Source organism: Gavia stellata, chromosome 2, assembly GCF_030936135.1.
Source record: "Gavia stellata isolate bGavSte3 chromosome 2, bGavSte3.hap2, whole genome shotgun sequence".
Taxonomy (NCBI): domain Eukaryota; kingdom Metazoa; phylum Chordata; class Aves; order Gaviiformes; family Gaviidae; genus Gavia; species Gavia stellata.
The window spans coordinates 32194634-32220940 of NC_082595.1; the positions used below are offsets into that span (position 1 = coordinate 32194634).

The 26307-nt window shown below is 42.8% G+C and overlaps 1 protein-coding gene across 2 annotated transcripts in view; it reads left to right on the forward strand.

Annotated features, from left to right (window-relative positions):
• The window catches only part of TRIM67 (tripartite motif containing 67), a 34312-nt gene that overhangs the window by 2953 nt on the left and 5052 nt on the right, over positions 1–26307 (forward strand). Inside the window, exons 2-8 of one of the 2 annotated variants that reach the window (XM_009811817.2) lie at positions 4693–4788; positions 8607–8729; positions 10016–10126; positions 12341–12500; positions 19122–19267; positions 22204–22342; positions 23379–23682. In XM_009811817.2, the coding sequence (XP_009810119.2) occupies positions 4693–4788; positions 8607–8729; positions 10016–10126; positions 12341–12500; positions 19122–19267; positions 22204–22342; positions 23379–23682 (1079 nt within the window). The remainder of the gene's footprint in view (positions 1–4692; positions 4789–8606; positions 8730–10015; positions 10127–12340; positions 12501–19121; positions 19268–22203; positions 22343–23378; positions 23683–26307) is intronic. The other variant, XM_059833377.1, reaches the window with a different exon arrangement.

Sequence of the window (26307 nt, forward strand, 5' to 3'; positions counted from 1 at the left end):
AGATGTTCTTTTGGCTCAGAAGGAGCAGATCACAAATTCTCAGCTATTGCTACTCGTGCTAATGGCAGGATCCACTTCTGAACAGAGTTATTTTAATGAACAGGGACTGAACTCACTATGCAAGTGTGGCTGATGTTTTGGAGTGTGGGAGACCAGCTTGTGCTGTGTTGTGGTCTACCTTGCGTTAAAACTGTTTGATGCCTTTTGAACACTGTGATAAACTCCGGTGCAATTGAAGTGCACAGTCAGTCATTTTCTTTTTTTCCTACTGTCAAATATTGTCAAAAGAAAGAACAATACCTTGGTGGTTTGTATTTTTACTGCATTTTTTTCTGGGAGTAAGGTATCACAGAATGTGATTTTCTCTTGATTTACAGACTCAATGTGAAAATTCTAGTGAAAGAAAAAAATATTCAAAATTAACACATCTGTGGACTCTAAATTTGTGTTCCTGTGAATATTATTTTTCCCATTACAGTGTGATGGCAGAAAATAAAGATAATGGAACCATATAGCCAGACAGTCCAAATCATCAGATCTCATTCATTCAGATAAATTGTTTTGGAATTAGATACTTCTGCTTAGAAATAGTTCTCAGATACAGCAATCTCTGCAAGTTTACTACCTGTAGTTGCTTTGGCCAAACCATAAATTACTTACATTGAGTGGTATGCCAAACGTAATTCAAGTTTTTTGTGTTCTCTCCAGATGCTCCAGGCGTAGCTGGTAGAGGCAGGTGGAAGGGCTTGTCTGTTCTTAGCCCAGTAAATTTGACAGACTGACAGTTGCTCACCATCAGCTGATAAGCACCTGCTTATCTCCTTCTGAGGCCAGAGGCTCCTATTCTTCACCTCAGAAGGGCTGCCAGAGCCATTTCCCCACCTCCCACAGTTTCATCCCACACCAGCAAACCTGAACTCGTTTCTCTACTGGCTTCTAGAATTGCTTTTCCAGAGGCCCTGCCTGCCTTCAGCTTCAGAATGCATTCCCATTCTGCTTCTGTATCAGCCTTTCATTCAACCTATTTGACTGCTCCTTTGTCTGGGCCTTATATAGCGATTTAGTGGCAAATAGAGTATATAACCTTGTCCGTACAGTACTTCAAACCATGCGATGAAACGTGCATTTACCCTCAGCTATACTGCTGGCATGAAAGCTGTACAAGACTGGTTGGCCCCTGTTAACGGTGCGGGTTTCCCCTTTACGCTGCTGTATGTAACTTCTTCAGAGAAATTAAAAACTGTGTACAATAAAAACAGGGGCCTAATGGCATAAATCAGTGTAAATCCACTGACTTAACTGGACTTTATTATATTCACTTGCATGAACTGTGCATCTAGACGAACAGTTTAAGTAAAACTGTGTAAGACTACTGCCAAAGTTAAGTCCTTTTAGGTCTTCGTAACAAGAAGAGTAACACTGTTGTGAGACTTAAGTTGGTAGGCCTTTTGGCCTCCTAATACAAGGAATGATGGTGGACACATTTCAGCTCTGCCCATTCTGAATGGTTACATATATATACATACACCCCGCCCCCCCCCCAAAATGCTGGGAAAAAAGCACCACAGCTGGATAGGTCTGTGATGGGCAAGCAGGCAGGCGGTCGAAGGCAAATATCAGAGCCTGAACGCCTGCTTTTATTTGCCAGCCTAAAGACTTGTGTTCCCAAAAACATGAGGGCTGTTTCAGAATTCAGCACCAGGGTAAGCTTATCGAATCAATAGTTAATCTGCTGCTAAAGAGAGATGGAGGGAAAACAAATTAAATGAGCATGAACTGTTCGGTTGAAAAAGGATGTTGGCATTATCTGGTTCATTTTCTAAAATTAAAGGAAGCATCAGTCTTCCATGCCCATCTGGGGTTAATTACTCACCCTCATTATCTCTCTGTTCCTGTGTTTGTTAGAAGTGGGAACTTGGTATCCATGTCCAGCGTCTGCATTTTCTGTTGCAAGACCAGGTATTCAAGTAAAGATAACGCCAGGTAGCATGCCATTTGTCAGGAGTTATTAATCGTCGCAGCCAATGGAGCTTGTAACATTTCAGTTTGGCTTCCAGTAAATATTTCTGCAGCACGAAAGATTGCTCTGAGTGTACAGGGCATTTTTTATGGCTTGGTTGGTTTACTGAGGGCTTAGTCATGTAGCTCCATTTGATTTTAATGGGATGTGCATGACTAAATTCCACTGCTTTGTGAGGTATCTTTTACAAATGCTTGGAAAAACAAGGCTATTATCTCTAAAGCGGGTTTCACAAATGGAGATCTGGTCTTCTCCTCGGCTTCACACTGCAGTTGCATTAATGCAACCACAGGTTTTAATGAATGTGGCAATTCGCTTACGAGCCCTTTGAACAACGATGTTGTTGAGTTTCTGTTGCAGCTCTTTGCAATGGGAGCATGCCGGGAGCCGGGCATGACTGTGCTAATTGCCATCGTATATATGCTGGTTACAATTTGTCTGCAGTGATTCAGTTTTCTATGGCTGCTGTGATGCCCACATACAGCTTTTGGCTCTTCTCTGGTGAAATGCACTTTGAGATTATTTGAGAGCTAGGGCAGATGTTGGAAAAGTGGAAGTTTTGCTTTTGTCGGGACCAGCCACTGGTTCTGGTTTGAAAGAAAGGAGCCCTTGCCTCCCTGGGACAATTTGGTCGGGCCAGTCCATGGCAGAGCATACCATGCTTTTGCCACCTATTTCTTTCTCACTTCCTCCCCAGCCTCTTGGTCATATGCTGCTTCCACCTTGTCCTGCGTCAGCTTGACAAACCAAAGGCTCAGACGTGCCTTTGTGGATGGAGTGCAAAGTGCAATCAAAAAGGGTGGGCTTTAAACTCTGGCAGCCACGATCAGCCCATGGAGATCTGATCTGAAATTCTGATTGTCTGATCTGGCAGAAAATAGGGACCCTTCCAAGGACTTAGAGTTTGGTTCTGTGACCACAAGTACTGTTCATGTCAAACATCATCGCTTTAAATTTTTGTGAAGTGACAGAAGTTTGTGTAAGAGAATATTAAATATTCAAATATTGAGAAACATACACAGTAATGTGTCTTCCCATTACATTTGCTACAAATGAGTTGTGGTAAAACATTTCATTTTCAAATTTAGCACTGATGTAATACCTACAACTGGGCTAAAAGGAAGAAGTTTGTGTGAATATGAGGAAAAAAACCTAGGGTGGCTTCTTTCTCTATAATTCAGTCCTAGCTCCCAGTCAGGGTTTGCTCCCCCTTCCCGCAGAGCCGTGTGGGGTTAGGCAGTGCCTCTGCCTGAGTAAGGCTACCTGCCTCCGAGCTGGGCTGTGAAGTGCCCAGAAGGAGCTGCCAGGGTCTGCTCTTCCCTCTCCCGTGCGAATGAGCGAGCACAAGGGGAGGATGAGCAGGAGACATTCAGGGAGGCTGTAAGCTCAAAACTTTGGCAGCCTGAGGAAGTGAGCTGTGCCCTTTTCAGGGATGCAGTAATTTTCTTCCCTCCAGGAGCAAGAGGGAAGCAGAGATACTGAATTTCAGTTAGGTGTCCTCCTGGAGGCTCATAACCCTTGTGCCTTCCAGTACATACAAGGCTCTGTCTCAAGGCACACCCTAGTCCTAAGGAATCAAGAAGAGGAATTAACCTTCTGAAAGCCTGACGTTAGCAAAGGTACTTCATTTTCAATTTGCTGATGTCAGTTGTTGTATCTGTTTGGCAAGGATAATTAACTGGGCATTGGCAATCTGGTGGTTGCCAAGCCCGCCTGAGGGGTAGACCCTGCAGGACACTGACAACGGGACCTATCTGGTCACTCTGCATTATGTCTGCATGGAGAAGTAATGCTGGATCATGTCTGCACGGAGAGTTAATGCTGGATCCAGCCTTGCCATGGGCTGACAAGCAGAGCAATATGGTTTCTGTAATCCCAGCCAGGCTTCCAGGGAAACTGCGCCGGGGCTGCTCTGCTCAGACCACGGTGGTTCTGGGTCTGCTGGGGGCAGAACTGCCGTTTCCTTCCCATCCTGGAAATCCACCAAGAAGCCTCTGGTTTGGTTTAGGTGCCAGCTGAGGAAAGGGGAGGTTAGGTCTTCAGTGTGGACTTAGAAAAAACATATTCCATATGTCTCTCCAGTCAAAAGTCAGAGGAAGGTTTTTTTCCAACTGTTCCAGAAAGATTCACCCTTCTGTTGGGTTGGAGCATGGTAAACTGGAGCCCCAAAGGGACAGTACTATGAAGTCTGAAAATGCAGATTTGTCTTTGAAGTCCTAGTGTATCTCAGGTTTGGTAGGATCTACCACATTTATAAAGAATTCAGGCTTTGATGGGGAAAAAAAGTGCCATTTTGGAAAGCATGTGGGGATTTTTCAGCATGACAGATGCTACTGTGTAAGTGTAAGACTATTATCTCCTTATAGATGTGAGTAGCAGTCTTATAACAAGGTATTTTGACTTACCGAGTCACTGCAATAAAGTGGAATGTGCAGACACAATACTTGACTGCCCCCACATGCATATTTCACCTTTATTAAATCTTATTACAATTAAAATCTTAACTATTCTTTTCTAGCACAAACACTCTGTGCGTGTGAGAATACATGCGACAGCAAGTAAGCCTTTTAGCACATTATTAATCATCAAACCCAAGGATTAGTAAGAAACACATTTGCATTTTATCTCTAATTTTTTCTTTTTTTTTTTCCCCCTCCTTTTTTTCCTTGCAGGCACAGCTGTCTCAGGCTTTAAATGGTGTTTCAGATAAAGCAAAGGAAGCTAAAGAATTTTTGGTTCAGCTGAAAAATTTATTGCAGCAGATCCAGGTAACTGTAGAATATTAGCTGTTTTGATAATACAGTAGTCAATAGAACTGAGTGAATAATTTATTTGGTGACTTTGTTTCCTGTGCTGTTCTCATCTTTCCTGGAATCATCTAACCTTTCTTGAATGGATTTGCTAGGTAAAATTATTCATCAAATAGTGCCTGCAAGCCCCTCTTAGCTTCTAGATTGTTTGCTGTTTATTGCAAGAAGCTGATACTCAGTACTGGACATCTGAGCTGTGTTGATTAGTATTTGATTGAATCCATCGGTCATGCTTCTGGGATCCGTCCTGACTGCAACTGCTTCAATTGGGCATTTAGGATAAGTTCTCATCTTAACACATTCAGAATTTACTACTTGTTTTTCGTCTCACATTTTCTAAAAATGTACTTGTTTCTGGACAAAATCCAGTCCACCTGTTTATTAGAGTATTTGTACGAAGTCAAAAAAAAGAAGAAGAAATAAATGCTGCTAAATCAATGTGGTCATTTATTGAAGCAGAAGATATTTTCATGCCTATAATTTCCCAGCTTTAATAGTCAGAAGAGGGCTCATGGTGAGTGCAGTAATTGAGGACACAAAACCAAAATGAAACAAGTCTGTTTTCAACCAAATTTAGACTCGTCAGTGCTGGAGGTCAGATGATCCTCAAGGTCCTTCTCACCCTGCAGAGTGTGGCTGGAAACATGCTGCTGTAGTTTGAGCTTCATGATGCCCAGGAGGGGACACTTGTTATCCGCAGCAGTGGTGCTCTGTGGCGGTGGGTTTTCTGTGGGGTGTACATCATCTGCTCTGTGATATGCCCACTCTGCTCCTTGCTCATCTTTCATCACAAGCAAGTCCTGTGTCTGTTACTAACAGAAAGCCAAAGCAGAAGCTCGAAAATCTGTATTTAGTTTAGGATTTCATCATTAAAATATTCCACTTAACACTCCAGATGATGAATTCATACCACAAATGCTGCCCAAGCCCTCAGGTTGCTAGAGGGCAATGTAACTACCCACCCTCACAGTCTTCCACGGCCACATGGGGAAGAGAAGAAACCCAAACTGGGAAACCGGTAAAAAAAAAGCACATCTAACTGAAAGAAACCAGTGCGAAGCCCCCGACTGGCACCTATCACTGTTTTGGTCACAGTGTGAGGTTTGTCTCAGCTGACTTTACCTATCTAAAAGTTAAGTAGCTCATCTAACCTGGTCATTAGGGCTTCTTTCATTGTCCAAGGAGAAGGACAGGCACCTCTAGAGAGCAGTTCTCCCTATAGGTATGAACAGCTATTTTAGGGTGGGATAATTAATCCAAGAGAGTAGTCTATCACCAATCTCTTCTTGAGTCACCTAGCTCCATTAAAAATGTATTTTTCCCTCCTGAAACCTGAAGATGGCCTATTACGACTATTTATGACTATGCTGTAAAATCCTTTAATGTGTTTCAATAAAATCACTGCCAAATTGCTCTGCATAATGGAGCTGCTACAATTAGATCAAAAGACCAAGCCATTTCTTTGATGCTGCTCATTGCTTAAAATGCTAGAGAAGAACACAGAAGAGGAAATTGTATCCAGCAATCACCCTCTCACATTTAGGCATTTCTGGGCACAACCTGAATCTGAACCTCATGTGTTGAGCCAGTCTCCAGCATGAGTCTGAGTGAGGACATCAAATTTCAGGAAACCGAAACAGAAGGACTAATCAGCTGCATGTGTATTCATAAGTAAAACAAGGCTAGGGCATAACTATGAGTGCCAGAAGATGATCACTCATGGAGTTTAACCCTTAATGAGTTCCCTGGCCTAGTTTTGTCCTGTGACAAATCGCACTCTTCCCAGGTGATGCCTGAGCAGCATTTGATGATAGCACATACCGGGGAATACTCCTGGTAGGCAGGTTGGGTACAGCCACGCTATTTTAGGGGAAACGGTTTAGATTCGTCATGAACTGATCTGTGCCTTCTGGCATCTGGACCAAAAAAATAGTTCTTGGATTGTTATTTGAGGGGAGAATAGATGTAGCCTTTGTGCGTAGATTTATATCCAGAACCATGTATCTCAGAGCAGGTTATTTCTAATAGAGGTCTTATGATTGTTGCCCCCCCCGCCCGCCCCCCACCATACAGACATTTACCCCTCAGCAAAAAATGTCTTTAAAATGTACATTTACATAAAGGAGTGAGCAATAGGTACATTTTATTATCCTGTCTTAATGCACAGCAGACCAGACAGCCATCTGCACTCTTTATCTCCTCTCTGAGCTTGCCAGAGCTACCAGGAGCTGTGCTTTTGTCTTGCCTGGGGCAATTTGCAAATTCATAATCTACTTTTCTTTTCCCTGCTTTGCAGATCTGTTGTTTCCCCCTCTTTTTTCCTTCCCTTCTCCTTCTGAGGTCACTTTTAAATCCCTTGGTGTCTTCTTTTCAGAAACTGCCTGTTCCTCATTGCCCATGTTGCTTCCTTGCTCCTTCTTGTTGCTTTCAGTATCTGATATTCACATTTTCCCATCTGCTGTAACAATTTCATCCTTTCTCACTTGAAAGAGGCGTATCGCCAAACACCCCGTTTGATGTGTGAACAGAAAATGAGGAGAGAAATGATGCACTACAGCCATTGACTGATTCAGGCCCTGTACACAAACCAGCACTTCAAGAGTAGCCGGATGGAAATGGGTTGGGTGTGATATAAGCCGAGGAGGGAGAGATGCAAACAGGAAGAGTCTAAGACAAACCTGTGAAGAGTAACTGAGCCGTCTGGTGTCTCTCCCCTCACCCATCTTGCTGGCAAGTCTAGGACTGCGATGGGGGCCTCTCAGGGAAGAGTGACCCTGCATCCCTCAGCTGGAGAACGGGATGCATGGATCGCAGTGAGGGAAGGGAATACACATCTGAAAATTTTGTTCTCAAAAGAATGAAGATTAAGCAATGAACAGAAGAGAAAAGCATAAACAAAAGAGCTAAGAGATAGTAATGAGTTAGGGGTGTGCAATGGCTTTCCATGGAGGTGCTTCTCCTTCAGCACATGTTTACAATCTTCTCACATTTAATGCTGCCTTTTTTTTTTTTTTTGTAACTTGGGGGGTTGGGAGGAAAGCTGATAGGACAACTGAACATCTCCTGGAAAAAGGAGATTGAAAGCTTTCTCCTTCTTCTAGTCTGATGAGCAGGGGAAGCGAGGGAAACCCTCCCTTTGCATGGGTGCTACAGCATCTGTTCCATGGCCAGAGAAAGCCATCCCCAGGAGAAGGGGTAGCTCGGGACCTTGTAGTACCATTTACTCAGATTTCTACAGCTGCAGTGGGATTCTGTGGTAGCCAGATTTGTTCCCCATCGATAGGACAGTGGTTTATGTAAGGCTAAGTGATACACAAAATCTCAGGGATTTGTACCTGATTGATTTCCTTGTAATAAGCCTGTAGACCAGATTCTGGTCCATAATTCTCTTCTAATTGCCATGGTGTAGAGCCAGGGATTTCAAAGTTGCTACAGTGGGATAACTAAAACAGAATGGAGCAGAACCCTTTTATAGGTATGTATGCACTGTGTATGTTAGGTTTAGCTTTTACATTATGTTGTACTACATCTGTTGTCCAGAAAGTGCCAGTAAATCAGGGTTTTAAATAAGCCCATTTTGTGGCATAGCATCTTACTGTTTCGTTTTATAGCATGCAGCTATTACCGGTACAGCTATAATGAAATCAGAAAGGCAACAGAAATGCCAAAGTCTTGAAAGGAAATCTTTTCTGAATGGAAAACCAGGTAAGAATGAACAATAGCTTAAGGTGTAAAATACGCTTTCTCTGATGAGTATGACTCTCACCTTCTTCTAGGAGAACGGGTTGGATTATGAAGCCTGTCTTGTCGCTCAGTGTGATGCCTTGGTTGATGCATTAACGCGACAAAAGGCAAAACTGCTCACAAAGGTGACAAAAGAACGTGAGCACAAGCTGAAGGTGAGCACAACTCTCATCAGCTGAGCATGGGTGTTGATACCTGGCGTTACTGTGCATTTTGTTAAGTTCCCAGCCCTTTACACCATGAAAACTCCTAATGACCAAACCTTAAAGTCCTTCAGCAGGTTTCAGTTCAGCAGTCTAGTGGAACTGTGCTTGTACACTTAAAATGAGGCACATACATAGTTCAGCAGTTTATTGAATCAGGCCATCAGTCTTTCTTTATTTATCTGATGGTTTGGGGCTGTCTTTTGAGAGGTGCTTGTCAGTGAAGCCTCTGTGGTTTGGATTCTGGGACCTTCCAGAAGCAAGAAAGCTCTTCTGCCCAAGTAAAATTTTGAGATTTTGGTGTCTCTTCAAACCTTTGAAATTCAGGCAAGCCACCCCCAGAAATCCATGTGCTTACTCAAAAGATATTAAAGAAATGCAGTAAACGGGGGTGGGAGAAGAAAGTTATAAATGGTTGAACAAAGTGGCAGTCAAGAAATGTTTAAATAGACACATTTCTTGAAACGTTGAACTGCATATGTGATTTTGAGGTATTATAGTGCCAGTAACATTAATAGTATCTAGGACAGAAGGAAAAATTGAAGTGAAAAATCTTAACATGACAAACAATGAATAAAACCTACTTGAAATCAGCATTTTAAAAAACCCCTTGCTTAACAAGAACGAACACTTAGGATATACTGCTAACAACACAGCTAATCCTGCAGCTTATTCCTGTTAGGCTTTTGTACCTCAGGAGTTGTGCTGTTGAACACAGGGCTATCAGGCCTAGGCTACAGCCATGGGGCAGCAGAATCAAGTCCAAAATCTGGAAAAATGAGATGCATTTTTTAAATTTCTTAATCCCAGCAATGCGTTCTTAAGCAGAGCAGGATCAATAGTGAATTGTGAAGAGAAGGGTAGAGTGTAATCTGCAAGAAACCACTCCTGCAGTTATCCTCTATAATATTTGCTTTTTGTGATTGTAAATGTGAATACTGCAAATGCAGAAACATGTCCTGTGCTCTTTCTGCCCTGAGCAAGCCTGATACTTGAGCAATTAATCTGCTCTGAAAATTGAGATTCCCTGTGCACAACATTTTGCCAAGCTAATTATCAGTATTTACAATACAGAGCAAGTGAGTGTAGCTGATGGAGATACGGCAATGGCCATATGGCAGCTAAATTAAGCATAGCTTTAACACACTCTTCCATTCGTTGTCTCTTCTGAAATAATCTTATACAATTCACTGTAAGCTGAGGCAGTCATCAGAACTGTACTGATGCTTGTTTTCCAGGTTGTTTGGGACCAGATAAATCACTGTACACTGAAGCTACGCCAGTCAACGGGGCTTATGGAGTACTGCCTAGAAGTTATCAAAGAAAATGATCCCTCTGGGTTTTTACAGGTATTTTTCTTTCCCATGTTCTGGGGGAAAAAAAGAAAAATACGTTAAATCTAAAAATGGACAGCTTTGCTATTTAGCTTCTTCCACCTCCAAGGCAGGTTCACCTTAACTCCCAATAGTACTGCCTAAAAGCTCAGATAGCCTGGTGACTGCATGAATGTCCCAGGGAAGGGATGGCTTTGAACAGCCGCACTCTGACCGAGGCATGGAGTTAGCGGTCACACCACTTCCCTGACTGCTGACGTCTTTCCTCTTGCCAGCCCTTCCTTCTGGGCCAAAAGAGATATGCTATGCAGTTAACGATAACTTTCTGCAGAATATTATTTTATTCTCATCTGAGAAACCCAACACAGGGCCTCACAGAGCTCTCTGATCAATTTGGAAAGGTCTGTGACTCAGCAGAGTAGTACTCCCCTTTCTGCTTCTCCCTTTTGCATTACTCTTTGCCATGTGAAAGAGTCCTTTCAACACCTCCCCTGTGAGGAAGTCCAGCCTTAAGGGCTTGTGTGTAGCTCTGCTTCACTGGGGGTGTTGCACCTCAGAGGGCTACGAGACCTGTCTTCTAGCTGGAGGATCCAGCTACCCCCTCTTTGCAAAATACGGCCTAGCCAACAATTGCAGTAATTTGCAGGATATTGTTTCTTAGGTGCAAGCAGTGAAAGTGTCTATCGATGAGATAAAACATAACAGTTTTGTTATCCAATTAATTGTTTTGCCTAATTAATTCTATTATTTTTATTAATTATTTTATTTTGCCCTGTTAGTTTTGTTGCCTTGTTAATTGCCTAAGAAGAAAGGCACATCAAATGAAACGATCTGCACGTGGCTGTCAGCTGAACAGGGCACGCTGCACACATGAATGCATGAGTGTCAGGGGGCTATCACAGCAACCCTAAAAAACAGCATGAAAATTAGCCAACTTAAACCTATTAGCACTCCAGATTGATTGTTGCTGTCACATCTGGTCTCAAGCAAGAGTGGGGAATGTGTGGTGTGTATTAATCTCAAGACTACACAAATTTTAGCAGGGTGTCGGTTGGATACTGCAGGAAAAATGAAACCTTTAGATCTTATGTACATGCCAGCTAGATACATGCTTTGTTTTTGTTTCAGCTTACTTTTCCTGTAACCTTTGTGGCGTCACTCTTTGCAGTCACCTTTTACAAAAAAACACTTTTGTTTTTGCCTTTTCCTGGTTTATCTAATGGTGATTTCAAGGCAACCGGCAAACACTGAGACATTGCATTGCTTAGAGCAACTACTTCTGCAGCCAAGACATTGAAACACAGCCAAGGGATCCAGCATCCCAGTAAGTGACTCCAAGGTTGTAGGAAGGCTCTAAGATGCTTCTCCACTTACTTCCTGCAAAGACTGATTAGGACCTGTTGATGCAGGGGCTCAGGCAGGAATGTTTTCCAGTAACAGTAATGAGGAAAGGTATCTGAACTCCTGCAATAAAGAAAAACTCTCTGACCTATCCAGAAGAAAAATCTGCTCCCTGTGATTTACACAAAGCTCACTGGAAAGGACTCCAGATATCCAAATGGCAGCTTCACTGAACTCAAGGACAGTTGAGTTCGTTGATTTCCACAGAGCCAGGATTTAACTTCCAGACGAGCCCGTTGCAATCATCTTTTGGTCTAATTGTCTGTGGGCTGAGCTAGAGCAAAGCTTTAAAAATGAAATTCAGTTTCAATGTAATGATAGAAAATCTGTCATATTTTTTGGAAATCTATCTGACAACTTATCACCCTCACTGTGGGAAACATACACCTTCCATCCCATTTGATTTTTTAATTCCTTTCAGCTTTCATCCACTGAATCATCTCTGCTGAATGGAGAGACCCTCGAATATTTAAGCCTGTCTTTGTGCAACCGCTTTTTAAACAGGAGAGCAAAACTAGACTGTGCATATCAGAGAACAGAGTGCAGAAGTATATGTAGCATTCAGAGGCATGACACATAACATAATCTTAACCAGCTTTATAAATGCGATTTTTACTTTCCTACCCTAAGATGAGATTTGTTTTGAAAAGATGAGATGAAAGGATGCAACATAAATGGAACTTACCCCAAAACGACCAGATCCCGTCTCAGCTGTCGTGCTGTTGTATTCCCAGTTTCATTGTGCTTTATCTATTTCACAGGCATTCTGTCACTTTTAATGCGTACATCTGCCATTTCATTATAAGCCTGATTGATACTCTCTTTCAGATTTCGGATGCTTTAATCAAGCGTGTTCAGGTATCTCAGGAACAGTGGGTCAAAGGAGCCTTGGAGCCAAAAGTGTCTGCTGAGTTTGACTTGACTCTGGATAGCGAACCTTTACTGCAGTCGATTCACCAGCTGGATTTTATTCAGATGAAATGTAGGGGTGAGCTTTTATGATTTTCTTTTTTCTGTTTTTCATGCACGTATTGAAACAGTGCTGTGAAGAAGGGGAACATGGAGGGAGGAAAGAGCAATGACTTGAAATTGCTGGATAGTTTTAAAAGGTTTTCAAGCAAATTCAGATTACTGGGTGTTTCCTAGAAAGGTATACTCGCCTCACATGCAGTGACCTGAACAAGCTCAGACAGAGATACCAGGTGCAGTTAAAGATTTGAAAAGATAAAATCTTCAGAGTAGGGCTATCTATCAGCTTTGAAGATTAAAAAGATGTTAGCTGCATGAAACTTTATTCCATTTTACAGCATTCCTAGATTTAAATGGTTAATTCAAAATACCAGTTATCCCTACCTTGTCAGGAACAGCTGAAGTAGTAAATAAATATTCACACACATGCACATATGCTTGAATAAGGAAAAAACCTCACCTTTGACTTATATCTGGACTGTGTTGTGAACAGTGCCCAGCTTAAAAAAAAATGATGAGACAGAGATTCACAAGGGGAAAGTAACTACATGGCTATAAGCTTCCTTGATTCTAGGTATCTGAACGATCCCAAGGGACACACTAAAGGGAAAGGAGGTTAAAAAAAGCATTTAAAAGCAGAACCTGGTGAACAGTAGATGCCACTGGCAAAAAAAATATTAACATCATGTACTTGTAATGAGCTTGGTTTATATGGAGCAGGATGAGAACTGCATCAGAATTAGATAGATCCATAGACCCGCTAGATTTGAAGGCCATTGTGGTCCCTGTGAATGATGCCATTAACTTCCCTCAGTGGTGATTCAAGCCTTAATTATACATGTGAGTGACAGGGTAGAGGCTGCCAGAAGTCAATGAATGAGTTAAGCATAATTGTGTTGTGATGCTGGAAGTGCTTTTTTTTTACTCCAAACAAGCATCAAGATTTCTGTTCAGTTTATCTGTCCTCTCTGGGCCTAATTCTGAACCTAAGTGACCCAAGATGAAGTAATTAGGGTGGATAATTTGGCAGATAAATATGTGGAGAAACAAGGATAAACAGTTAAAGGCCAAAGTCTTCTCAACAAGAATGGTTTGCATCTTGGCATAAATGGGCTGCATTAAAGTTACTCAAAAAACACCTGTGAAATGCTCTTTTGGAATGTTAACAGCCAGAAAAGTGGAGTCAAGAGAGAAAGAGTATCACTGATAAAACTTCTCTGAATACTGTCTGCAGCTCTCTGTTTAAATCAGTTTATACTTAATGCTGGCCATACTTATTGTTAAGTATATTTAATGCTAATCTTCCACCACTCTCCTTCCCAAACATATAAAGAATTTAGTTAAACTATCCACTTAGATTGCTAATTAACCACAGGTCACTTGAGGTGAGAGCAGCTTAGGTATTTGGCTTTTGGACATTTGTCTGGCTTTAAGCTTGAAGTCTTAGAAACTTTAATTGAGCCGGATTCACTGGAGCTTTATGAAAGATAGTGCTGTCTGCTGATGCTCTCATTCATCATACGATCGCAGTGAAGCTCTGGTACTGAGCTAGACACAGCCTGAGGAGCAGAGAAGAGGACAGGACTGCTTCTGCCCAAACCTGCGCAGAGATTACGAACACCCTTGGGCTTTGCTCCCCAGGGGCATCTTAACAGTTCGACCTCAGGAAGGGCTTTTCCTGTCTTGGCCTTGACCAGGGAGTACCTGCTGTATGTCCCATCAGCTTGGTCAGCACAACTGGTGTGACGATGTACACACCATGCAAAGAATGGTGGAAATGCCATTTATCCTGGCCACCATTCCTTCATAAGGGACTTCATTATTCCTCCTCATACCTCTGTATGCCCAAGCGGTACAAGCCACCGACTGGTCCCAAGCCAATATTCATAGGTATTGAGCATTGTTTAGTATATAGAGGTGTATTTATATTTTCAGGTTATGACTGCAAATCGATTTGCATTTGAACTGCTCAGTGTAACACTTTGGCTTTTTTTTTCTGAAATTTACCTCATGACCTCAACCAGCTCTGCATTATCTTCTCATGCACAGTGGTCTTGCATCTAGAAATACAGGTACCACAGAGTAAGCAACTCAGCATTTCAGCAGCGAGCACCCAGAACTACTGGGAACATCACTTTGCTGACTGTGAGGAGAAGCGGGTATTGCAGGGCAATGTTTTGCTATTTGTCATCATCAGGACTTGTATATTTCTGAGCCTCCAATTTCACAAAGAGAAAACTATGTGTCTCTTCACATTTGCTCCTCTTTCTCCAATCCTACCTAGCCCAGTGCACCAACAAGTCATCAATCTTTGCCAAATGTTGGTGTTGAGGGGAGTGTTATTAAGTCACTCTAGTGGTTGATCTGACAAGAGTAGATGCATTAAAGACATCAGAGACAATCTGTAAAGGGAGTTTTGGGGAAACCTAGGAGAACAGGGCCAGCATGGCTTTTCCAACTGCAAGTTGTTTTCTTCCAAAAGCTTTGCAATGTAAGGTCTGTACTATTGTTATTGATGCTTAGTGCATGACTGAATTTCTTTTTTTTTTTTTTTTTTTCCCAAACTCTGGCCTCATTCAACCTCAGTGAGCTTGCAAGGGTCATTTAGAGTGAAAGCATGCTTGTAAGTAAACATTGATTCACTGTGTTAGACAAAGAAGAATGAAAATGAGAACAAATCACATTACATTTGCTTTGATGACTTGTTCATGTACCTTACTGGTGGACTCATATCTAAAGCTAATCTCAATAAATAAAGATCAGGGGATGTTTCTTCCCTTTACAGAAAGAAAAAACAATTTGGTAATAAATTAAGTGTGCAGAAATGTGATAGGTGCAGAAGTAATGCTTAAGCAGTCACGTTGACCAAAGGGTCTCACTGATAGTCCTATGCCAAAGACCTACACTCCCCAGGCTAGCTGACCTGTTGAGACACATGCACAGCTCTAGTAATTGCTGGCATTTTATGCTTTCCCAGATCCCTTTCCTCTGTCCACATTTTCTTCTCTCTATTGCTTTTTCTGAGTGCCTCAGCACAAAATTCCTGTCCTCTTTGATGTCTGGCTCAATGTATATGTCACATTTCCTCAGTTCCAGCTATGGGCACAGGCAAATATGTGTTCCAGGTTTGTTTTGATCAAACAGCTGGAACTGTCATGCAGTCTTAAAGATTGGTACAAAATAGGAGAAAATATAGCTACTCTCTACTTTTCTGTACCTCCTCTGAATACTCACTCATATACCCCTTCTCCTTGCCAGGAGTGACTCCTTCCCTCTTCTGCAAACCAGTCCATGAAGATTCCCCAGACACATCTCCTGCTGCAAATCTTCTCTGCTTCTCCAGCCATGAGCTGCACAGCCCTGATAATGAAAGTAACCATTTCATCATAGGCTTTATCCTTGGTTCTGTCTGCTCTGCGTCATGGACCCAGGTCTTTGCTTGTGGTTTTTCCTTCTGTCTCAATAGCACTGTTTGTAGGGCACTTGCTACAGCAGTGACTCAGAGTATTACAGGGCTGTACTACAGTTTTGGAGGAGGTCAAAGTTTTCATGTTTCTGAGGGTCCCGTTCTTCCACTGCATTTAGTCCTTTAAAAATGAATCTAGGAAGGTGGAGGGCATCATTGCACAACTTGCTTGTCAAGAGGACAAATAACAGACATCTTAGAGCAGCCCGACTCTACCCTGAGAGGAGATCAGCTGTGACATACACTGAGCAGTGTGTTTTTGAAACTGCTGGATTGACATGAGACATCAGTATCACATTTTTTTAGCTAAGTGTGACCTGCATGAAGCACTTTTAAAATAGCAGGACATCATTCAGACTCATTAATAGGTCTTGCTGTGCCAATGCAGTATCATGTCTCCCTCTATATTTTTAATCTTTTCCTTCAAAAACTCTCTAGAGGACTTTAAGTTGAACAAGAAGTGGGACAGGACTGTAATTTAACATCTGAGTCTTCTTTTTTTTCTGACACTTAGCCTATATATTTCTTTTCTTAGTTCTGTCCCATTGCTCTTCACTATGAAGTATATCCCAGTGTCCCGATTATTCAACTAGCTTCACCCTTTCCTATGACTTTTACAACAAGTGTTCACCTTTTCTCCTCCCAGAGTGAATCCGAGATCAAGGCAAATCTCTGCCCATCCGCATCCAGGGGAGGAGGCAGGAGGGCAGGCGCAGCGAGTGTCATCCAGCAAAGCTGCACAGCTGCTTGGTGGCAGCTTCTTTCCTCTCCTTCAGCCACTGTAGGTTGTGCAGTTCAGGACACAGGCTGGCTTAAAGGGAACAGGAGGCTGGTAAGGGTTACTCACAAAAACTTAAATGTCCAGTGACACAGTAAAGAAGCCCAGGCACTTCCCCATAATATACGTGACTCTCACACCTAGGGCCAAAATTCACACTGCCCCGGGAAGTGGGAACAACAGCACTTTACCGTATGAAAACATATTCTAATCCTAGATGGCATTCCTGTTTCCATAATTAAAAGGGACTCGTAAAACACTTACCCTCCCCAAAAATTTCTGCTCTTTTTTTTCAGTGTTGTGCATTACGTGAACAGTGCCTGAAAGCCTCCCGTCGGTGGTCCTAGGAGATTTTTGCAGGGGGCTGGAGAGGTTTAGTGGTTTGTTCAGAGGTGAGGGGGTGTTGTCTATTTTGCACTTTATAAACTTCAGGAATTAGGTTTTCATCTAGTTTTGCCAGGGGGAGACTCAGAAGTGGGGAGGACCCAGCAAATACCTCCTGAGAGGGTTAACCAGTTAGCTAAAGTGGCAGGAGTGTGGATGGCTGCTGATACAGCCTTATCTTCTCCCAGGCTCATCAATCACTGGAAATACACAGGCTAACAAACACAGACAAAACCCTAAACTTAAATTGGTTCACTTAAAAAAGCCCATTACCTCTGAACTCATCGTTTTCAGGTTTTTCACTCTTGTAATGTCACATTTCTGTTACTTCTCCAGACACAGTGTCTCCTAAAGTCTGAACTTCCCATGTGAAAAAACAACCACGTTTTTATTTATGACACCCTCCAAATCATCCTTAAATATCAAAGACTAGGAACAAGGCTTTTTTTTCTCTTTTCACAGAAAAACCTTCAAGAGCTAATTTATAAAGCTCTCTTGTTTCAGACCACAGTCATTCTTCTGGGCTGCCAACCATCTGCATTCAGTGCGGCGATGGATAATGCCAGCGGAAAGCTGCAGTAGCTTCTGCACTGTTTATCACAAGTGTGATGTTGACTTTCGTGTTACTTCCAAAGTGAGGGTGAAGCCTTAGCCCCATCACACAGTAGCGTCCATTTTCCCACAGACTGCTTGGTACACAAAACGCAAACAGTCCTCTTCTATCCGGAGAGGTAAAATAGGATGAAAGGAACAGCTCAAGGGCTTAGCACTCACACAGGCGGAGGGAGGAAAATAAACTAGAGGCTCAAAGCAGAGTAGATAAAAGAAGAGCAAACTGACATTGTTAAGAGCTAAGTCAATGAATGCTCAGAGCACGCAGCTCCTTGTAAGACACGGTCGAGCTCTGCAGAAATGATCCTGAACGGTGAAATTCAGCCTTGGGCAGAAGACCAGGCAGGGTCTATGCATCACTTACATCCCACTTAACCTACACGATTTCAACAGTGTGTAAGATACATGCTAGCTCTCTCCAGAAGACTGAATTTTCACTTTATAATTTCCAGCAAAGAGTGAACGGTGAGAGTTTAGTTGTGTTTAGCAGAGAAGGCGTGGTGGAGGCCTCTTTTCCACAGAGGCATGGCTGAAAGTTTTACTCTGTTTATTTTTATTTTTAAGATGCTGGTCTGGTCAACAGTCTCTGGGTGTTCCTCCTGAGCGAGTCACTAAAAAGGCGTGTTGGTAGATAACTTCGCACCTGTAATTTCCAAGAGGAGAGAGCCACAAGCAGTCTCCTGTGGTGCAGAAGTTCCTTTTGCTACCTGAACCAAGGGATTTAGATAAAATTTGCAAATGGAACAATTTTCTTCAACAGTTTCTTTTAAGTATGGCTGCCATAAGGGTAACATAGCCAAGGTGGTTTTGATGAAAAACTGTGTGGGGGGTGGTGGTGTGTTAGATTAGATTTTAAAATAGAAAACCCTGTTGTGAAGAATTGTTTTCCTGCTGTCGGTGGAGTTCAGGCTCTATCTCGCCACTGTGCTGGGAGGAGTGGCTGCCGGTTAATAAGCCAATTCTTCATTAACGAGCCAGGCTTCCTGGCAGCACTGCGTCTCCCATGCTGCCCCGTGGCCCAAGACACCCCCTGGCACCACCGCTCCCTCTCTCCCTTTGGGGACAGTGGGGGCAAAGTGCTCTGGTGCGAGAAAAAACTCTCCATGACCCTTGGGAAGGAAACCAGATGTGAGGTCCCCAGACTATAGTTCTTATGAGGCACCAGAAGAATGTCCAGATATGTTTCTGTTTACGTATTTCAGCCAAATGATTCGTCTAACCGAGTGACGACATTTTGTTATATCATTTTTACTGCCTTTCAAGGAAGGGAATGGACCCTCTTCCTTGCAAATATCGACTCCCCTGCGAGGGAGGGAGGTGAGCAGTCGCCATACTGCTCGCGGCACAGACTGATGGGGTAGGGCAGAGTTACACTAATCTGTACCCAGTTCCTGTTACAGTGCCACCCGTCCCATTACTGCAGCTGGAGAAGTGTTGCACCAGAAACAACAGTGTGACATTGGCCTGGAGGATGCCACCTTTGAGCCACAACCCGGTGGAGGGTTATATCTTGGAACTTGATGATGGAGATGGTGGCCAATTCCGAGTGAGAATTTCATTCAGCATTTATTTGTGTTTCTTTGTATGTGAGTTTCCTGAGGGTATGGATTTGTGTCTGTCTGAGGGTGGGGAGAGGGGCTAGGGAAGATACGGGTTGTCAAAACATCCCTGCTTCCATCGCGTGGATGTAGAAAGCAGTGAAGATGTTGCTTATTAGAAGGACCCCCAGCCTGGGTAGGAGGTTTGGTTGAACTTATTCTCGGGGCTCTGGCAAAGGGGGCTTTGAGGTCCTCCTGGAGTGTACCAGAGCAGAAAATCCCATATTAGCCTACAGGAGCTGAAAGTGGTTCATTCCACAACACGGAGAGTTCTTTGAAGCCCCTACTCTTGTCTGTCCACAGCACCCCATTTCAACAGCTGAGATTTGTGGTCCAGAAATGCAACGCAATTTTTCCTGTTTTTCTGAGTAAAAATGGGATCCTGCATAAAAATACGGGATTTCTAAATCTTTTCTCTGGGAGCGGATGAGTCCAGGCTAGTGGAAGCTTTCCACAGACACACTGTGATGGGGTTAGTAAGTATGGGAAGGCATCCCGAGTGCTGTCCTTCCAGACCCTCAGGGTGATGCCCCAACTGCTTGCTCCTGGCTGCAGATGCAGGGTACTTACAGGCTCCCATCCCTTCTCGCCACATCCTGATAAAAAAACTACAGAAATAATTCAATCAGCTTTCTGCCAGCCATGTCCTGCTGGAAGCTGTGGCCCTTCCTTCTCAGGCAAGCTTCATCCTCCTGTTGCTCCAAGACCAGGCTGGCCCAGTGCATTCCCTAGAGACTAGTGCCTTGAAAGCATCTGGAGATCATTGTGGAGTACAGCTGCTCTCTTCACAAGTGGGAAATTTTGCCAAAAACATGTAATGGCATTTCTTCAGGAGCTGCAAACTGGCTTCTCGGTGGAAACCTAAAGGTTTCTCAAGCTGAGAATGGCCTGGCACGGGTCCACATAAGGAACTGCCTCCCTGTGCCAAACCGCTTCACCCATAGCCAGCAAAGGCACCTGATTTGGACACCCCTCATTAGAAGAGACAGCAATATTGGCAGGGCATTTTGAAGAAGTCATTGCGTTTCTGGAAGGTCTCCTCAGTTCTTTGGTCCAAGTATCATTTCACATGGGTTTGAAGAGGCTGGTCTCCATTACTGAAAGTGTGAAAAGGTACCTTTGTGAACGGCTGCTGGGAGCTGCCGATATAGTTAATATTAGTAGGTAAGTGATGAATGAAGAGTTAGGAACAAGGTGTTATGAATTCCAGTGTCTTGGATAAAACTTTTCAAGTGCTATTCACATCTAAATAAATACTTGTGAATAAACAAAGGTTTCGGGCTGCTGCGTATCCAGGCCCATTTGTGTGGGGGGTTTTGTAACTGGCAAAGGTTTTATGACTGCCAGTGCTGCCATGTCGAGATTTTGGATTGAAAAAGATAGAAAACCATCTCAATCATTAAAAATCTAGGGTGACAACTTCTCAGGGGACTGCTTGGCTTGCTGTGGTAGAAACACCCTCAGTTTTACCCATTGAAAGATAAACTGCAGGCTTCTCAGCAATGCCATTTCAGTAAAAGTTTGCTGACCCTTTTCATGAAGGATTATGTATCTGAAAGCAATGACACTGACTGCGCTTTATCAGTATTCGATGGGTGGATTTAAAGAACAGTTTTTGTCTCCCATCGTAGCAGAGAGCATCAATCTGAATAAATACAAGCAGTGAACAGTGGTAAAAATATGAAATGGATTAGAAAATCTGGGAGTTGTCCTAAAAATACAACTTTTTGCACAGACAGTGCATGTTATAACATGGAGATAAATTAAGCTATTCTATTAAAACTCTTCTTTCTCTCCATGAAGGATCATCAGCTAAGTCAGGACCCAAGAGATTTTGTTATTTGTAGCAGCCACCATGGCAGCAAAGTGAACAAACACATGGCCCCCCGTAAACTTAAGTAATCCCTTTCTTATTCATCACATACTTAATTCACTTTAGGTTCGTATCAAAGAGCCTTAACCAACAGAACTACTCTTAGGCATATACTTAAGTGTCTTAACTGAACTGGGGCCTTAGTGGTCTGCTTAGTCACAGCCTTAAGCTCTTTAGGGCCTCTGCTACCATAAATCTATGGATTTCACAGAATCTGAGAAATTGGAGGTGGAAAGGAATTGTGGCTTTCAACCCACTGCCAAGACAGAATTTTCTCCTTTTCTGTCATTTTCTGTTCAGTTTTCCAACATGAGGTTTCTAGGCTTCTTTCAGTTCATCATAGACAGTATAAACTGACTGATCCTCTTCATTAGTCTGCCTAGATGTTCCTCCTCCTGAAATATTTCACATTACACAAGTGCTTGCTGTTTAATAAATCTTTGCAGACTTTTATGATGTCTCTGTTGTCTAGTTGCTGTTTCATCATGTGATGCATGTGATCCTAATCTTTAGGAGATCAGTTTCTTCTGGCTCTGTGTTTGCAGGTTTCGAAATTATATTTTAACACAGGCATGAGACAACCTTTCCAACAGAATAACTCTGTGCTTACTTGGTTTTTTTATTCTTCCACGCCCCTCTTTTTTGGTCCTACATAAATATAAAAACAGTGATGGTGGGTCAGACACTGGGACTACTATCCAAAATAGTGTTTTGGAGTAGATGTTCAGGAAAAGAGGATAAAAATTAAGATCTTTCTGTGTTGCCCTTTATTGCTGTACCCTTTCAGCTTCATCTTCACCTTAGTGACTCCACTGCTAACCATCCTTGATGTCTCCACTGCTGTGGCTGTCCGTGTTGTAACAGCAGAACTTCTACATCCTGGGAAGCAATGAGAAGCTGTTCACTTGTGGCTTATATTCAGAAGTCTTAACATGTGATCACAAGGCACAGAGAAACAGTTAAACTATGTCCCTCTTTCTCTTTCTCCTTTTTTTTTTTTGGAATGTTTAGGAAGTATATGTTGGCAAGGAGACTCTCTGCACCATCGATGGCCTTCATTTCAACAGTACCTATAATGCAAGAGTCAAAGCTTTCAACTCATCAGGAGTTGGTCCCTACAGCAAGACAGTCATTTTACAGACATCAGATGGTGAGTTGGGTTTTTGTCAGTTTCTAAGTGAAAAGCTGCAGGTCTCAGTCGCAGGACACTTGCATCCCTTTATATGCACTAGTATCTTTGGCACTTACTGGCATGGAGATTTTGGATCATCTGAGCGGAGAGGGTAGAAACTGAGCGTGCACAGGGACTGAGCTCTCCTTCTAGCACTTTTGGGGATTTTCCATTATCAGTAACACTTCAGGTTTCAAATCATGCAATTTTATTTGGCTGTAGAATTCCGGGTCTAACTAAGATTCTTATTTGCTTTAGCATGCAGAAACAGTTATGCAACACACAGGATAGCTTTGTGCCATGCTGTCTCCACTTCTCCATATGTCTTTAGAATTTGCCTTTTTCTTCACTACTGCTTCAATTTCACAGCAAGGTTTGATAATACAGAGATGGGAATTCACACTTGTTCCTCTGTAATTATACTTGACATCCATACGGGCATTACAAGAAGTTCATCTTCCTTAATGATATTGTAATGAATCGAGAAGTGCATGCTATTACCACTTCCACTTCTATGCTGTGTTGCCAAAATAGGCCAGTATAAGATATTTATACTTTAAGAGCTTTCTCTGTTTTTTTTTTTTTTCCCCTTTGATAAACTAGTGAAGTCAGTCCTAACCAGCACAGACACAGTGGAACTCCATTTCCATTAAAGGCAATCCTGAACCAGTTCACCTATGTGAGCAGTTTCCATACCATGGAGAAGCCTTTGTCTTCTCAATGACCTTCTTGCTACTGTGTGAGAACAGAAAGTCGCTGCCCTTAGCAGCTTATATTCAGAGGAACAAACACAGATAATATAAGGCACTTCTGAGCTGAAAAACAGCAGGGTACCAACTCAAAGCAATCTTGTGTAGCTGCCTACAGTACTGAGGGAAGATTGTCTTTATTACCTGAAAGTGCAGAGGGGTCTTTAGGAAGGCAGAATCTCATCTTCCTAATTGAAGTAATGCAGACGACACTTGAACACAGCCCATTCTGCCATAATCCTGCCTTTCTTTTTCCCCTTCCACAGTGGCGTGGTTCACCTTTGATGCCTCCTCAGCTCACAGAGACATAGTGCTGTCGAATGACAACCAGACTGCCACCTGCAACAGCTATGATGACCGGGTTGTTCTTGGCACAGCAGCCTTCTCCAAGGGCGTGCATTACTGGGAACTGCATGTGGACCGGTATGACAACCATCCGGATCCAGCCTTTGGTATTGCCAGGATTAACGTCGTCAAGGACATGATGCTAGGCAAGGATGACAAGGCATGGGCCATGTACGTTGACAACAACCGCAGCTGGTTCATGCATTCCAATTCTCACACCAATCGGTAAGCACCACTTGCATGCTTTTCTCATTACTGATTGTTTTTTCTGCTTTGCATCAGAGGAAGGGGTCTCAGCAAGCCATCTAGTCCATCTCCCTGCTAAACGTAGTTATTTTGTTCCTTCTTAAAAATCACTAGTGATAGTGATTGCACCTTAGCAATCTGTGTTGGTGTTTGTTATCCTCACTGTTAGCAGCTTTTTCCTGAGACCTAGCCTAAATACCCCCCGCTGTGATTTAAGCCCGTTATTGCACGTCCCACCCACGGCCTCAGCAGGCAGGAGCGCAGCGCACTGGGATGCAGGATTTCTCTCTCATTGCTGGAGGAGTGCAGGGAGAAAGGTGGTTGATTCTCTTCCTTAGGAAGAATGTCAGCTGCAGGGTTGCACAATAATTAGGCAAAGCACTGGTGATCGCCTGTCCAAAATGCAGGTGTTTATTGCCAGTCCTGAAAGCCGATTAAAGCTAATGCTGTAGGTCACGCCTAGGGTGATCTGGACACAAGGGACTGTTTGGCAGTGAGGGCTAAGTGACAGCTTCCACCCAACTGAGCCATTGTACTGAAGAGCTTTGAAAAGTGTCTCGACTAGTACAACCAACTTACTTACACAAAGGAGGATTTCAGAATGCTCCTGAGCCATCATTACTAAACCCCTCTTTCTCCCACCACTCAGAGGCTCTGTGTGCTCTATGCAACAGAGCGGTGGGGAGACATGTTCTAACTGAAGCTACCTGCAGGGATGCATCACACAGAGACAATGTGTCTCAGCATAGATCCAGTGTTGTGCAGACAGGGTTGCGTGGCTTTCATTGCTCATGATAGTTACCTCTGCCTAGTGCTGGCTGTGTTCCTTGACGCGATGCTGGACTGTTTAGGGGAGACATGGTCAACTTCGCTTGAAGCTCTCTGGGGTATCACCAGAGCAGAACTGCACTGCTCTCTCTCCGTGTCCCATGAGAGGGTCAGCCCTAGTTGAAGGTCAGCTGGGTACTAGGGGAACTGAGACCCTCGAGAAGATCTCCGCTGAAGAGTGTGATGCAGGATCCTAAGTCCCTTGCTTATTTTGGAAAATAGTGTATTTGTATACCTACTCTATCACAACAGGAGATTGATGTACGAATAAAGTAACTAACTGACCAAGGATACGTAGCCGGTCTGTGACAGAGCATGAATCAATTTTCATTTAGTTTTCTACTGACTGTCCCAGCAGGTCTTCCACACTCACTAGCTCAGGTGTTGGGTTTGTTATACCAAATGATTAAAAGAAAGGCTTGCAGTGCTTTTTAAAATGCTCAAATGCAGGTATTATCTCCTTAAAGAGATACGTTCATGCTGACATGCACTGTATCCTAAAGTTCGTGGCAATGTCTCCTGTTGAATAGTCATTTATACTCTAAAGCATACTTGTATTTTAAGTAAATATACTGCAATTGCTGAGAATTTTTGTCTGAAGCATAGTTTGATTTTGCAGTTCATTACAGACACGTGGAAGAACCTTGTAGCTGGATCAAAAGCTATCTGAAGTCAATTGGAGTATTTTTCATGGCTCCAAAGACCTTAGATCATGTCCTAAGACAATATAGAGTAAAATAACATCAGTATAATAAATGTATCAAAAGGTTCTCTGTCCCTTTAACATCTTGATTCAATTTAGGGCAGAAGTAGTGTTAAGATGTATTAATTTTAATGCTCCGTGAAACAGCTTATGTTTTCTGGAAAAAAGCTGGCAACCATTCTGTGTACTACTGTTCCAGAAACCTATTTTATGGATTTGGTCCTTGGCATGCTCCTCCCGGCAAGCAACACATGAGCTAAGCAAAAGCTTTTTTCTGGGAAGCACAAACAATGGCAACACTTGGGATTTTCAATCATCCTCTTAAAAAGGAGAACAAAGCGCTTTCCGTTGATGATAGTTTCCCAGTTTTTACTAGATAAAACACGAAGGCTTTGCAGGCACATCCAAGGCATGGATAAATGCATGGAATATCTGTTCAAGTGAAGTACACTCATAAAGGGCATGTAGTCTTATGAAATCACATGCGCTTCAGTGAAATTAGGTCTAGGCATTATATTTTTAACCGTGACTGTCAAGTAGGTCAGTTTTTTAACTCGTTAGCTGTAATAGTCTTGTGGAAACAGTTATTGCTGCCTAGTTGTTTTTCCCCACTGGAGACAAGTGCATGACAGTGTAGTATCACAGTCCAAAGGAAATTTATTGCCAGCTTTTAGCTTCTCGGATGTTATTGTGATGGAGGTTACATCTTAGTAATCATTTCATGCTTCCTAATCTTCATGAGAATAAATTAGGTCAATAAATAAATGGCTAGCTTCAAGGATAAGCTGAGGTGGAGCTTGAAAGACCTATTCAGGGAACCTGTTACGTTTAGAGTACTTTCCTGTTCCTCTCACTCACAGCATGCAAAATTGGACCTGTCTACATCCTTAAAAACTAGCATGACTTCTGTAATGCCAGAAGAATAGGCATGAACAGAAGACTCTAAAGCTATCAAAACCAGAGGGAACCTTTGGGAATAGGTTGAGCAAACTGGTTAAGAAAACACTTTAGGGCAGAGATATAGCTTTGTGAGGTTCCTTTCAGCCTCATTGTTCCTGGAAATAATCAGAGAC